The sequence below is a fragment of the Arachis stenosperma genome, chromosome 9, assembly GCF_014773155.1.
Source record: "Arachis stenosperma cultivar V10309 chromosome 9, arast.V10309.gnm1.PFL2, whole genome shotgun sequence".
Classification (NCBI taxonomy): domain Eukaryota; kingdom Viridiplantae; phylum Streptophyta; class Magnoliopsida; order Fabales; family Fabaceae; genus Arachis; species Arachis stenosperma.
In genome coordinates this window covers 20,499,308-20,513,744 of record NC_080385.1, presented here as the reverse complement: position 1 = coordinate 20,513,744, position 14,437 = coordinate 20,499,308, and the positions used below count along the sequence as shown (strand labels likewise).

Genomic DNA, 14,437 nt, shown 5'->3' with positions numbered 1-14,437 from the left:
TTGGTGTTTATATCTATGTATAAGATATAATCAAATGGAGCTTGAAGGAATATGCAGTACACAAGCATTGGAGTACGGTGGACTTGCAAAAATGCTGAAGCACCATAGGTGTGCCTGCATCTGCAATCTGAGTGGTTTGGTTGGACCAATTTTTGTTGGTTCACTCTGGATTTGATTAGTTTGTATTGGTTCTTTATCTGAAACGGTCCTAGCCTTGAATTAGACCAATTTAGAATTCAATTCACCAATTTTTTGATTGAACTGACTGGTTCGATCTGATTTTAACAACTATGTATGGTATTGCATGTTACTCTTGCCCTGTCTTTTTTCTTTTTTTTTTTTTTTTAGAGAAATTATATTCTGTTGACATTGGATGCTCAAGATATCCATATTAACCTATTACAAATTTCTAGTGGGATATCATTTAGCCACAAAATATTTGGCATGGTAAAAGTTAGATTATGTGAGACTACATTATCATCTCTTTTGATAAGAGAAAAATGGTAAGACTTAAACATATGTAAAAAGGTTTTATTATTTGAAAATAGAAGACTAAAATTATCATGTTGAGCGTGTGAGTCTAAGTGTGCATTTACAACAATAGAGCAGTACTCTCCAAAATAATGTTAAAGAAGCACCCTTCAAGTCCAAATTCAAACCCAGAAAACAGGCGAAAGCCTCTGTTTCATGAATAGACAGAACCATTGGGATCTCCTTTGTCGCCATTGCTGCAACCACTCGATCATAGTCTCTAATGACGATGGCAACTCCCATCGCTGTACCCAAAAGCAAAGATGCATCAACATTCAGTTTATTAAACACAGGAGGAGGCCCGATCCAGAACAATGGGTTGTGGGATTGTGGTGGTAGGGAGCCTGCGACTACCAGCGTGATAGTGGACAAGGCAGTGAGGCTCTCCGAGAAGCGGTGCTACGACGAAGGTTTTGCATCAAAAGTTAAATGATTCCTTGAAATCCAAATGAAGTTTAAGCAAACTAAGAATAATCATTTCCTTTGTTTTTTAATTTGATCCAAAATGGAGAAGATCCATTGGTTCAATAGCGTTTCTCCTGTCGCCTTAGTTCACAATGTAATAGGGAAGCAAAACCAAAATTTTTTGGTCTAGGTACCGTTCCTGAATAGATGTGATTCTAATTATTCCCACTCCTAACACCTAGGACACAATGTGATACAATTGACCACCCTCTTTTTATCTTCCAAAATGATATCTAAAATATTGCCTCCTGGCTTTGAACTCCATTGTTCTGGGTTGTCTCTTGGAATTTTGCTTTGATTAAATAGTAAACACACTTCATTATTGTGTCTCAAGTAAAATGTGTCTGGTTGTGTCTGGATATCAATTGGTAGTGCTAGGATATGTGATGCTTCAAATGGTAGGATATATTCTATATGAAAGCATATTTTTATGTTCTGGTCTCTAAATCAATTAGGATGTCCACTGTGGCTTTTGACCAAAACTAGTCCGAGAGCTCCACACTTCAAAGAGTTTTTTGTTCCTCCATGTGCCAATCCTCCATAATCCTTCTAGTTCCAACACTCATTTAGTGCCCCAGATGCTCCTCCATATATAGCTAGGTGTGTACCCGACATTCGAGTTGGTAAGCCTTTAGCGTTCTTGTTGCCAGGGATTCCATTTTCTTAATTAATCTCCATCCCTGGTTGGATAAAAGTGCATAGTTGAAGGCTTTGAAACATCTAAAGCCTAATGACCCACTCTGCTTGGCTTGACCTAGATTTAATAAAAATAATACTATCATATGAAAAAAACAAATAAGAAATCTAGGGTGCTAAAACAATTTTGATTCATTGTAAGGCCTTTCTTTCCTAAGCTTGCATCATTAATCTTGAAAAAACTTGAGCACATAGAATAAATAAATAGGGGGAGAGGCTATCACCATGCCTAAGACCTCTTGATGGCTTGAACTCCTTTGAGAGGCATCCATTGAGTAGTAATTGGAAAGACACAGTACTGATATATGTGTAGCTTGCAAAATCATAGTTTGCTGAACCATCATTAGAAATTGCCATTCTATACGGTCGTAAGCCTTTGCCATATGTCTAACTTCAGCCTCATTTATCTTTTATTCCCCACCTTCTTATGCATATAATGGAATGTTTCGAAGGCAACTACTAGGGACAAAAGTGCTCTGAAAGTCTCCAACAATCTTTCTAAGATGATCTTCAACCTGTTTGGTATTATTTTTGTCGCAAGCTTAAACAAAACATTAAAAAGAAAGATGAGATGAAAAGGAAAAGTATAGGTAAACAATAATTTTTGTGAACAATGGATTCAATAAAGGAAAAATACATTATACTCTTAAATTACCCGTCTAAATCTAATATTAAGATAACCATCTGCACACCCAGTCAATTGAACATCCGTTGTTCATATTATTTAAAAAAAATAATTGTTTACCTAACATTATCCGAGATGAAAATCCATATTGTGCGTTAGCTTATTTACCTTTGAATTAAGACATAGAATTTAGATAAAGGTTACATCATACTAAACATTCATACTAACAATATGGTCAAAACTCAAAAGTAGTTCTATTTTTCTTTGGAGGGGACATCATGAAATTAAACTTCATAAAAACACACAAAGCTCACAATTATTCCAAAACACTTAATCCTAGTACTCAAATGGAATAAAAGATGGCTAGGAAGTCTAGCCTCAATGACCACTTCAAGAGGATATTTCTTTGGGGTTGAAAGCCCAAAAATTTCCTCCATATTCAAGTCTTCTTTCTTCATATTGTCAGGTAGTCTCCAATTAAAGCCATGCAACAAATTAGCCAAACTTGATTGAATCACCTTGAGTCCAAGAGGATAACCCGGGCACATTCTTCTACCAGCACCAAACGGCAACAACTCGTAGTCATGGCCTCTCACATCAATATTCTTACCAAGAAATCGCTCTGGTTGAAACTCAATTGGGTTGTCCCATATCTTGGGGTCTCGGCCAACGGTCCAAATATGGATTAGCACTTGTGTCCCTTTCGGGATATCGTATTCGTCGATCTTAATATCTTCGCGGGCTTGCCGTGGCGCCAACATTGGTGCCACAGGGTGTAGCCTCATTGCCTCCTTAACGATGGCGTTAATGTAAGGTAAATTAACAATGTCTTTCTCTTCAACCCATCGCTCTCTTCCTATTACTCTGTCTAGCTCTTCTGTTGCTTTCTTGAAAATCTCTGGCTTGTTCAATATTTCCGAGATTGCCCATTCTATAGTAACTGCAGAGCTCTCCGTTCCACCGGCTATTAAATCCTGATATATATATATATAATATATATATATAATATATATATATATATATATATATATATCAAAGTGATGCGATCATCTCTATTTTAAAGTAGTTAAAAAAAAGTTGCACAATTTTCTTAAAAGAAATATTATATAATTAATATTTTTTATATTAGTTTTTATTTAAACTACTTTTAATTAATTCTGCTGATTCACGAGAAACTATAATGTTTAGCTAATTTTTTTTAATTTTTACTAAAGATGGGAATACTCGAATATGCGACTTCTAAATGAATATGGAAATATTATGCCATTTGAATTATAACTCATTGCGTTTATCTAATTGGTTATTTTTTGTAATTTTGTTCTAATTTAAAAAGATATTTTATTTTATTTTTTGGAAATAAAGTGAGGGACTGTTGTTGACTTGTTGTGCAGAAAAAAATAAAGAATAAATGCTAAAAATAGTGATTGAAAAATCACACGTGCGTTAATTAATTTGTTAAAAGATTAATATAACAAATTAGTCATAAAAAATACAATCATAAATTAAATTAGTTTTTACCATTAAACTGGCAGAAGAACCAAGCGAGACTAGTTTTTTTGGTGAACAACAATGAAAAAAGAAAGCCAAGAAAAAAAAGTAGTAAAGAATCGAGACTTATTTGATATTACTAAAAATAATTAATACACATGAGTGATTTTTACTATTTACGTGAGAAAGAGATAAAGGGAGTATGTACCTGACTGAATGCTTTGATCCCATGCCTCTCAATTTTGACCTCAAGATTAGGATCCTCTGCAAGCTCCAAAAGCACATCTACCATGTCCTTAGCAACATAATCCTTTACAGCTATCCTCCTCTCGATGTGTTCATCCAACACATGCTCCATAAACCTATCAAACTTCTTAGCCACAGCCTTCATCCTCTTTATGTATCCCTGCAAATCCAAGAAGTTAATCCAGGGGATGAAGTCCCCTATGTTAAGTACACCGTTCACTAAGAACAACTCCTCTAGCATCTTGTTGAATTCATGCGGGGATATAATCGCGTTCTCCGATTTGTCCAAGTATTTCTTCCCAAACACCATGCGACTTATGACATTGAGGCTCATTGTTGAAAGATGGTCCTTCAACAACAGCGTTGTGTTAGTAGAGTTGGCAAGATCACTCAACAGGTTGCGCATCTCTTCTTTTCTTATGTATTCATATGACTCGAGGCATTTTGCGCTGAAGAGCTCCATTACCCACATTCTTCGCGCTTGCCGCCAGTATGGGCCGTACTGGGACCATAATACGTTGGAATAATTGTAGGTTGTGTATTTTCCGGCGGAGAATTTGGGTCGGTCGGCTATGGCGGCATCATGGGTTTTGAGGAAAGATCTTACCATCTCTACGGATGAACCCACAACTACAGGGTGGGAGCCGAACCAGAGATGCATGATGGGCCCATATTTTTTGCTGAGATCGTCGATGGACCGGTGAGGAAGGGATCCAATGAGGTTTAGGTTCCCTATGATGGGCCATGGTTTTGGGCCTGGTGGCAGATTATACCGGCGGCCACGAATATGGCGCAGGAGGATGTCTACGACCACGAAAGTGGTTAATATTGTTGCTATGGTTGGAATTAAGCCAGGGGATAACAAATCTATAGCCATATTTGAGTTTTGTGGTTTTTGTTTCACTGAGCTAAAGGAAGAGTGTTATGTGTGTTTAATATATGAATGATGGTCAATGTGTGAGTGGATGTATTTATAGAGAAAATTATTGTCATATTTGGCTGTGTACCATGTAACCTTTGTTGTGGCTTTGCTCAATTGTTTTACTCTTTTCTTTAGCATATTTAATTACCTATACTTTTCTATTTATTAATTATAATTAGACTGATCTCTTCGGAATATAGTTATTAGAATCGAGTTGATAATTAACTCAACTAAAATACTGTATCATTGAGTTGCTGATCCAATTGTTGAATCATTGATTGAATTGATTAATTTGATTATATATATATATAATTAACATTAATCTTGATTTCACATATTTAATGTTAATTAATGAGTTTATTGAGGACAATCAATTAAAAATCTTTTTGATAATAATATAAAAAATTTAAAAATTTAAAACAAAACCTTTCAATGTCAATAAATCAATGCATTCAAAAACTATGGACTCTGATAATTACATTAAACACCAACATTTTATAATTAATCTACAAATGTAGAATCATAATGAAATTTAAAGAAATTAAGAAACTAATTAACATGATAAAATTGGGAGATGAGAAATATAGGATTAGGGTTTAGCAAATGTCAACAATGTCAAAAAAAAAGGAAGGAAAGAAGACATACATGAATAAAGGACGAGGTTAACATCACAGCTGACGGAGGCAAGCGGCAACGGCGGCAAACAATGGAGGCAGCAACTCGCAGGAGAGAAATAATCTCCTCGATGGCAGAAACAAGCTCCAGGTGGACACTCCTCAACGCCAATGATGGCTGGAGTCGTGGAAAGCAGTCAACAACTACAAATGGCAGCGAATGGTGGTGATGGGAGCTGACGGTGAGAGAGAAAGAAAAAGGAAAAGGGGAGAGAAGTGAGGTTAATGATGTTGCAAAAGTGGAAGGGAAAGGTTTGCAAATTTGAATTTAGGGTCAATTTTATCATCGAAAAAATTCACCGATAATGCACAGCCTGTGACCAAAGTGGTGCATTTTATTTAATTACCTTACAGTCGAATTTTTCTCCCTAAATTCGATGGTAATGATTGTGCCAATTTTTCTTTTTTTTTCCCTTCAATTATTACCGACGAATTTACCGTTGGAAAATTGAATCCAACGGTAACTTTTTTACCCAACAAATTTAGTGCCAAATCCACTGGTAAATTGGCCAGTAAATCCGCCGCTAACTTCTGACACTAAATCCAACGGTATTTAGCATTTTTCTTATAGTGGTTGTCCCTGCCACAACAGAGAAGAGAGAGAAAGGGATGCTGGGATGAGAGACATATCGAAAGCAAAGAATAAACAGTGAGAAACTGAAAGAAAGAAAAAAAGAAGCAGAAGAAAGGAAAGTGGCAAAGGCAACGACAAAAGAGATCACAACAGTTGTCGCCGTCTAACAAGTAGAAGCATAATGAAGCCGTTATACATCCATCTTTGTCTCCCTTCATCTCTTCCCTCTTCTCTTTCTTAATTGCTGCCTAGCTAGATTCGCTGTCGTTTTCCTTTCCTGCCGTCGCGTCTGCTATTGTTACACACACTGGAGGAATATTCATTCAAGTGTTCTTTTGGCTATTTTATGTCCTTTTGCTTCTTTTTATTTTCTCATCAGATCTAGGCATAAGTTTCTATTTTCTTTGTTATTGTTATCTTTCCCAAAACTTGTGTTGCTATTTAGTTGTTATTGTTATCCAAGCCTATTTTATTCTCATTCCCTTTATTCTTTTTTTTCTTTCAGAGATGAATTAGATAATCATATTTTGTGCTTAATTGTATGTCGATGACGGTTCAAATTTTTTTTAATTTCTTTTACACTACTATGATTCTTTAACATTATTGCTCTGATTTTGACGTGTTTATTTTTATCTCCAAGGAAATGCTTATTTTTTAATGCAATTGGGTTGAATCTTTAAGAGGTTGAAGATGATGATAGTAATGGTATTTTAAGAATTTAATGTGTCTTTTAATCGAATAAGTAAAAATTTAATATTTGGATATTTTTGTCAAATATAATTTATCTTTGATGCATATAACATTATGTTAGTTTTTTTGTAGTCAATTTTGTCGACGATCAAATTTTTTGATGGTTACAAATAATTATTTATTCATAAATAGAGTTAAAATGTACCTTTTGAAAATATTCTAAAATATTTGAGTTTTATATAATATAATCATTGATTATAAATTAACAAGAAAAAATTAATACAGTAAATTTTACTTTTTATTTTTAACTTTTAATTTTGTTCTTTTTGAATTAGTTTTATTTTAGGTCATCATATTCTACCACTAACAAAGAAGCGGTGGTTTACCGACGGATTCGACAATAAAGTCGTTGGATAAAAAAATTATTGTCAGATTTGATTTTCCGATGATAAATTCGCCGGTAATAATTGGAAAAAAAAAGAAAAATTAACGCGATCATTGCCGTCCAATTTACACGCAGATTTGAATTAGTGGGACGCTGCATTTTGGTCATTCACAAAGCATTACTGTCGGATTCATCCGCCGGTAAATCCGACGATAATCTTGTCCTAAATTCGAATCATGAACATTCTCCCTCTCATTTCTGAAGTACTCCCTCTCTCTCTAACCTTCTCCTTTCTCTCTCTCTCCCTCACTCGCTCTTCCCCACAAACCACCTCTGATAGCGCCTCCACCATCGTCTACCACCACCAACAGCGTTCAAAGATTACGTGGACTCCTTACGTTGTGTTGGTCGCTCTATGCCGCTGTTTTCGTCGCTCCGCCACTGCTGCCATCATTGTCACCGCTGCTCCTTGTGTCGCCGGAGCTGCCTCATTTCTCCCTCTAGGTATGTTGTCCTTCTCCTTGTTTCTATTAGAAAATTTGCAATTAGGATGTCTGTATTAGAAATTTAACTATTTTTCAGATTTAGTTTATGTATTAGTTTAGATTTAGGTTTTTTTTAATTCTATTTTGATTTAGGATTTTTTAAAATTCTATTTTGATTATTCTATGTTTAAAATTTTGTTTTTATAATTCTGTGTTTATTATTCTAATTTTTGTTTATTGCTTTAATTTCTGTTTATTTTTCTACAAATGTAAGATCCCCAACTATATTGTTCTAATTTATGTTCTTCTAGTTGATTGCTGTTAATTTTTTGAGTTAATATTAACTTTTTTAATTTTTGAGGTAATTATTGACTCATTGTTTATTGTTATTAATTTTGTAAATTTATTATTATCTGGGTTAATTAGTTGATTGTTGTTAATTGTCAGAGTTGATCTTAACTTGTTTATCTTCTGAGTTAATTATTGATTTATGTTTTTATTTAAATTATGTTTCTGGATTAATGGTGGCTGAATGTCAATTACTGTTTGATGTGGTTAGTTGATTAATTTTGTATATGATTGTATTTGGCTGATGTTGTGGATTTTAGATTTGGTGAATAGATTTGCAAAGCTTTTATAGTTTGGGTGCTTTTGGTGTTTGCTTGGTTTTGGTTCATGTAGGGTTGGTGAACTTATGACTGAATGTTAATGGTGACGGTGCAGATTTTTTGTTTTAAGTTATTTATTAGACTCAGACTCTCTTTGACTGTTGCAAATTTCTAAAAAACAACAACTTGGCAGGTTAAGTTCCATCAAACTTAATTGAAGAATCAAGACACCTTGGATAACTAAGAAAACTTATTTACTTTTTAACTTTTAAAATGATCTCAGATGATTAATATTAATAACAGTTGACAATAAAATTTTTATTGGTTATGAATTGGTGTTTGATTTGGCCATTATATTGGCTTAATTTATGACAATGTATGGTTGATGTTGTATACGATAAATTAATTAATTGTTAATATCATAAATAGTTTGGTATTTTTTATTCTTTATGTAATGTAGTAATATTAGTATAGCCTAATTTATAATGCTCATGAGTATTGCTCTTTCGATTTCTACTTTAATTTTGTTCAATTTTTGTAATTGAGGGTTTAGTGCATTTTAAATCTGATTTTACTTCTGAATTGAATTCTTTTTTTTTGTCTTAATAATAAAATTTGATATTTAAACTTGTTTGTGAATTTTCAACTAAAAGTTGTTATATTGTTAGTTTAGAAATGATTAAATTTAAATATTTAAAATTATATTGGGATTTTTCAAATAATTTTTTTAAAAAATTAGAATTTAAATTTACTGTCGATTAAATCTACCGGTAGCTATTAATTTAATTGTTAATAATAAATAATATATTATCGTCGAATTTATCGTGAAAAAAATTTGACGGTAACGAGCTCCAGAATTTCGCAATCAAAGGTTTATATCTGTCGAAAATCTGTCGGTAATTAGCGACAGACAAAAAAATCTGACGATAAATAGTTACCGACAAGGTTTATACGGTCGAATTTATTTCGCTGCTAAACAGGTTACTAGCGAATTTTTTTGGTAAATCCGACGGTAACTTTGACAGCACTTGGTGTTTTTTCGTAGTGAAATTGGTTCTCAAGATCCAACGTCGTGCACTATATTAGTCCTTGAATTTTTTCTAGTGCTAAGTTGGCAAACAGACTACTGAGGATGCTCTGCCACTGTGGACACAAGATTAAGCAATTTCGTTTCGATGCTTAAAATAGGCAAAAACAGAAAAACCAAGAAAAATTCATATGATGTACAAATCGTTTTATCTCATTTCTTTTTTCAAAATGATCTCGTTTTTGTCTTGTTTAAACATCAAAATAAAACAATTTTATTTAGCCATGTGTCGAACATACATCAAAAAGGGTCCAAGGATTAATATGGTGCCTAGAGCAGAATCTCGAGAACCAATACAATAAATTTTGGATATAAAAGACTAAAATAGTAAAAATTAGGGTTAAGTACGATTTGGTCCCTAAGGTATTGGCCGAAAATTTTTTTCCGTCCCAATCTTTTTTTGCATACAAAGTCGTTCCTAAGGATTAACTTAGTTTTAAAATCGTCCTTCGGACCAAAATACCCTTCTTCTTCTTCACCAAAATACCTAATTCTTCTTCTCCATCACAGCAGCATCTCTTCTTCTTCATCATCAGTAGCGCAATCAGAAGAAATCAGAAGAACACAAGAAATCAAAGAATAATAAAATCAACGAACAATAAAATTAGAAGTACAATAATCAAAAGCACATCAACAATCAAAACAGAATCAAAATCAAAAACAGAAGAACAGTAAAATCAGAATGGAATCAGAGTGAACAACATCAATAGAATCGGTGTAAAACCTGGTTAATTAATGACTAATTAAACCATAAATAAAAATTTATTCTAGAAAGCCAAAAATGTGATTTTTATAGCTTAATATGATAGAGGAGATTGAGACGAGAATTTCAGTACCAATTTTATAGAAATCGGACCAAGATTGGACCGAACGGGCCAAACCGGACCAACCGGACCCAAAGTGGGCCCTTGGCCCAACTAAACTAAACCAAAACCCTAGTTTTCAGCACTCTCTCTCCTCATTTGTTACACACACACGCTGAAATGGTGGAGGGGAAGGGAAGAACATACTCTCAAGTTCTCTCCCTTGGTTGATCTTCAAACCACCATAACTTTTGATCTAGAGCTCCGATTGCCACACCGTTTATGGCCACGCGTTCACCGTGGAGAGCTCTACAAAATCCATACAACCAATCTTGAGGTAAGCCACGTTTTGCTCTTCGAATTTTCAGCCCTTGTTTTCGAGTTTTATGAGCAAAAATGTTGAGATTTTGGCTCTTTGATGTTATAGGACCCAACTCTCTTGAATGAGAAGATTAATCTTGTCTCTTTGGACCTTGGGTGTGGTAAGATTCTCAACTCTAGTGTAACTTATTGTTATATGATGTTTGGATATTGAGATGTTGTGTATGGGTATGATGATTGTGGCTTAGGTTGTGTATATGTGAATATTGGAGCTTGATTTTGTGATTTTGTAAAGCTTGAAAGAGGGTTTTGTATGCAAAAATCTGTTCTTGGAGGTGTTGAGACCTAGAGGGCTTGTGGACAAGTGGTTTGGAAGTGCTCCGGTTGAGCTTGGGAAATCGGCTAAGGTATGGTCTCAGTTTCTCGTATCTAATATGTAATGTGGTGGGAAATACTTAGGCTAGAGGCCCTAAGATAGGCATTGAATTGTTGATGTTGTTGAATGGTTGAGATACATGATGTGGTCTGATGAATGGATTTTTGACGGTTTAGAATTTCACTAATAAAATCTCGTTGTAAAGTATAGTTTCTAAACCAAACAATAATCCTTTCATACAAAAAGTTGTTTGTCACTAGTACAAACCCCTAAAATTTATAAACCGAAGTATTGGACCTCGGGTCGTTCTCCCTAGGAATTACAATAAAATGTCTTGTTATTGGTTGTGAGTTATATTTGGGGTTTTTTAAGATTTTGGACAAGAAATATAAATGGCAAAGAGAATAAACTAACAACTAACAAAACTCTTGGCAAGATATGAGAACGAGAAGTCCTATCCTAGTTATCCTCCTCAATTGTGATGACAAATTGTTCATTGCTCCCACTTAGTTAACCTGTAACCATGGAGGAAAGTCAAGTGGATGAATCAATTTGATTCCTCAAGTCCTAATCAACTCCTAAAGGAAAGACTAGCTTTAGAGGCATCCAAATCAATTAGCAACTTCTAATTATCGATCAACAAAGGAATTAGACAACTCAAGAGTCACTAATTACTCTACCTAGGCCAAAAGGAACAAAACCTAAACTAAAATCCCACCAAGCATTTCATCAAATACTTGGAAGGCATAAAAGAAAAGCATAGTAAATCAACAACAAGAATGAAATCTAACAACATTTATTGCAAAGAATTAACAACAACAAATCAAGGAAATCACAATTATCATGAATTACCTCAAATTGCATTATTGAAAGAAAACAAATGAACAACAATCTATTCAAAACAAAAGGAAGAATTACAATTATTAAAGCATATGACTAGAAAGAGGAAGAGGAGAAGATTAAAACTTGATAAAGGAGAAGTGAATTAAGACATGAATTAAACCCAGATCTAAGAAGAGAGATTAACCTAAACCTAATCCTAATTCTAGAGAGAAGTGAGAGCTTCTCTCTCTAAAAACTAACTCTAACTAAAGCTATCACTAATTGTGACTAACTTCTCATGTCTCCCCCTTCCATCCTTGATCCTTTTATTCCTTTCTATTAGTGATTGGCGCTAAAATGGGTTCAGAAACCCTTCCAAATCGCCAGGCACATGTTGCTTTTAATGAAGTCATGTGCGAACTTCGACGCGCGCGCGCACGGTACGCGTGTGCGTCCCTGGCCGATTCTGTAATGTGCGCGCGGGCGCCTTGTGCGCGTGCGCGTGCTCGGCTGATTTCACTTCTTTGACTTTTTATGCTTCTCTCCACTTTTATGCTTCCTTCCTTGCTTCCTTTGATCCATGCCTAGCCTATTTCAATCCTGGAATTACTAGCAAACACATCAAGGCATCTTATGGAATCAAAGAGGAATTAGAATTCATCAAAATAAGGCTTAAAAAGCATGTTTTTACACTTAAGCACAAATACGGGAGAGATTACAAAACCATGCCAATTCATAGGCTAAATGCGAGAAAAGGTCATCAAAATACTCTAAATTCAATACAAGATAAACCCTAAAAATGGGGTTTATCAACCTCCCCACACTTAAACCTTAGCATGTCCTCATGCTAAAATAAGAAGGAATTAAGGGGTATGACATTTATTGAATGTAACTAAACTATATGAATCTATCTAAATGCAACTACCTAAAGTGAATGCAAATGCTTAGTTTAAACAAATCAATTCCCAAGAGACATGTATAAGCACAATAGCTAGGGCAATAGGGATCAAATCCAAACCATAATTGTATTGAAACTTATCAAGAGAAATTCAAGCTTGCAAGAATATAGATGATATGGGTGAACACATGTAGTTGAACTTTTGAACCCTCACCGGATGTGTATCCGCTCTATTCACTCAAGTGTTTAAGGGTTAATTTACTCAATTCTCTTCTAATCATGCTTTCCAAAAATTGATTTTCTTCTAACAATCAACACTCATTCAATGCATGCACACATTCATCATGAGGTCTTTCATTTAGGTTGTAATGGGGTTAGAGTTAAGGTAGGATCATTTATGGTTAAGTGGACTAGAGTTTAGATCTTTGATTAGTATAGACTTTCCCACCTAATTATATAATGACCTATACAAGTTCAAACTATTCTAACTACCCATTCTTCACTTTTTCTTACATATTCATGCATTCTATTCCTTGATTCATAATACTTATGCATTGATTCCCTTTTATTGACTTCACTTTGGGGCATTTTGTCCCTTTTTATTATTTTTCTTCTCTTTTCATTTTTTCTATATTCCTTTTTTTTTTCATTTTATTTTTCTCTTCTTTTTTCTTTTCTTTTTATACTTTGTGCAAGGACATCAATTGCATAAGGTCTTATACATTCAATCAATACATGAATATGTTCCCAATTCTAAAATATGAAAGTGTACTACCCTTTTTATCCCATCCAATATTCCCAAGCCTCACCAACTTTGAATAACAAACACTCCACTAGCCTAGCCTAATCAAAGATCCAAGCAAGGACTTTCATTGGTTTTCCGCCTTGGGCTTGTAATGTGCTAAAATGAGAACAAGTTAGTTAAGCATAGGCTCAAAATTGGCTAACAATGGAGAGTAAAAGGTAGGCTATTTGGGTAAGTGGGCTAATGAAATAATGGCCTCAATCATACAAATACATGAATACAAGAGATAAATGGACATATAGAACCAAGCAAATCAAGGATCACAATCATAAATAGAGAACAATTTCACACAAGAATGGAAAATAGGTGGTTATGAAATGTAACCACATCAATAGGCTCAAGTCTCACAAGCTTGTGTTCTTAATTCAATACATGCTTCACAAAGTAAGAATTCAAGCAAGTTTCACCAAAAATTTTCTTCAATCAATTGGGTTGGTGCCCTATAATTAAATTTCTTAAAAAATCTCAATATTTGACTAAGCATTATTGTGATTGAAAAATTCAAAAATTTTCCTTAGTTTACCCTTTTTCTTTTTCACTTAAAATAATTTCTTATGCAAAAAGGGTGACTAAGTTTTTGCAATTCAAAAAATGGTTTCTAATCACAACCACACACTAAAAAAAAAAGAAAGATATACAAACGAAGATATGCAAAAATGTATAAAGAAAAATCCAACTAAAAGTATGAAATCTATCATCCAAAATATCTAGAAATATCCAAAAGCATCAAAATATCTAAAAATCCAAAATACGCAGTAAAGGTATCCAAAACGAACCAAAATAGTAAGAGTATCCAAAATAAACTCAAAATGCATTAAATATATACAAGAGGTATGCAAAGTAAGATAACTAGGAAAATGGCCAAAATGTTCACCGGTCCTCTAATGATGCTACCGGTGACCTCCCCACACTTAAGATCGAGCATCGTCCTCGATG

General features: G+C 34.2%; 1 protein-coding gene across 1 annotated transcript; it reads right to left on the bottom strand.

The window, feature by feature from the left end:
* Positions 1-2,491: 2,491 nt before the first annotated feature.
* Positions 2,492-4,970, bottom strand: LOC130951557 (trimethyltridecatetraene synthase-like). The gene is made up of 2 exons (XM_057880239.1): positions 4,014-4,970; positions 2,492-3,291 (listed from the first exon to the last, which is right to left on the bottom strand). The coding sequence occupies exons 1-2, from the start codon at positions 4,926-4,928 to the stop codon at positions 2,602-2,604; spliced, it is 1,605 nt and encodes a 534-aa protein (XP_057736222.1). The 5' UTR covers positions 4,929-4,970; the 3' UTR covers positions 2,492-2,601.
* Positions 4,971-14,437: the final 9,467 nt, after the last annotated feature.

Coding starts and splice junctions, on each gene's coding strand:
- LOC130951557 (XM_057880239.1), bottom strand. CDS start 4,928: ATGGCTATAGATTTGTTATCCCCTGGCTTAATTCCAACCATAGCAACA. Junction 3,292..4,013: donor GGATCAAAGCATTCAGTCAG/GTACATACTCCC, acceptor TATATATATCAG/GATTTAATAGCCGGTGGAAC.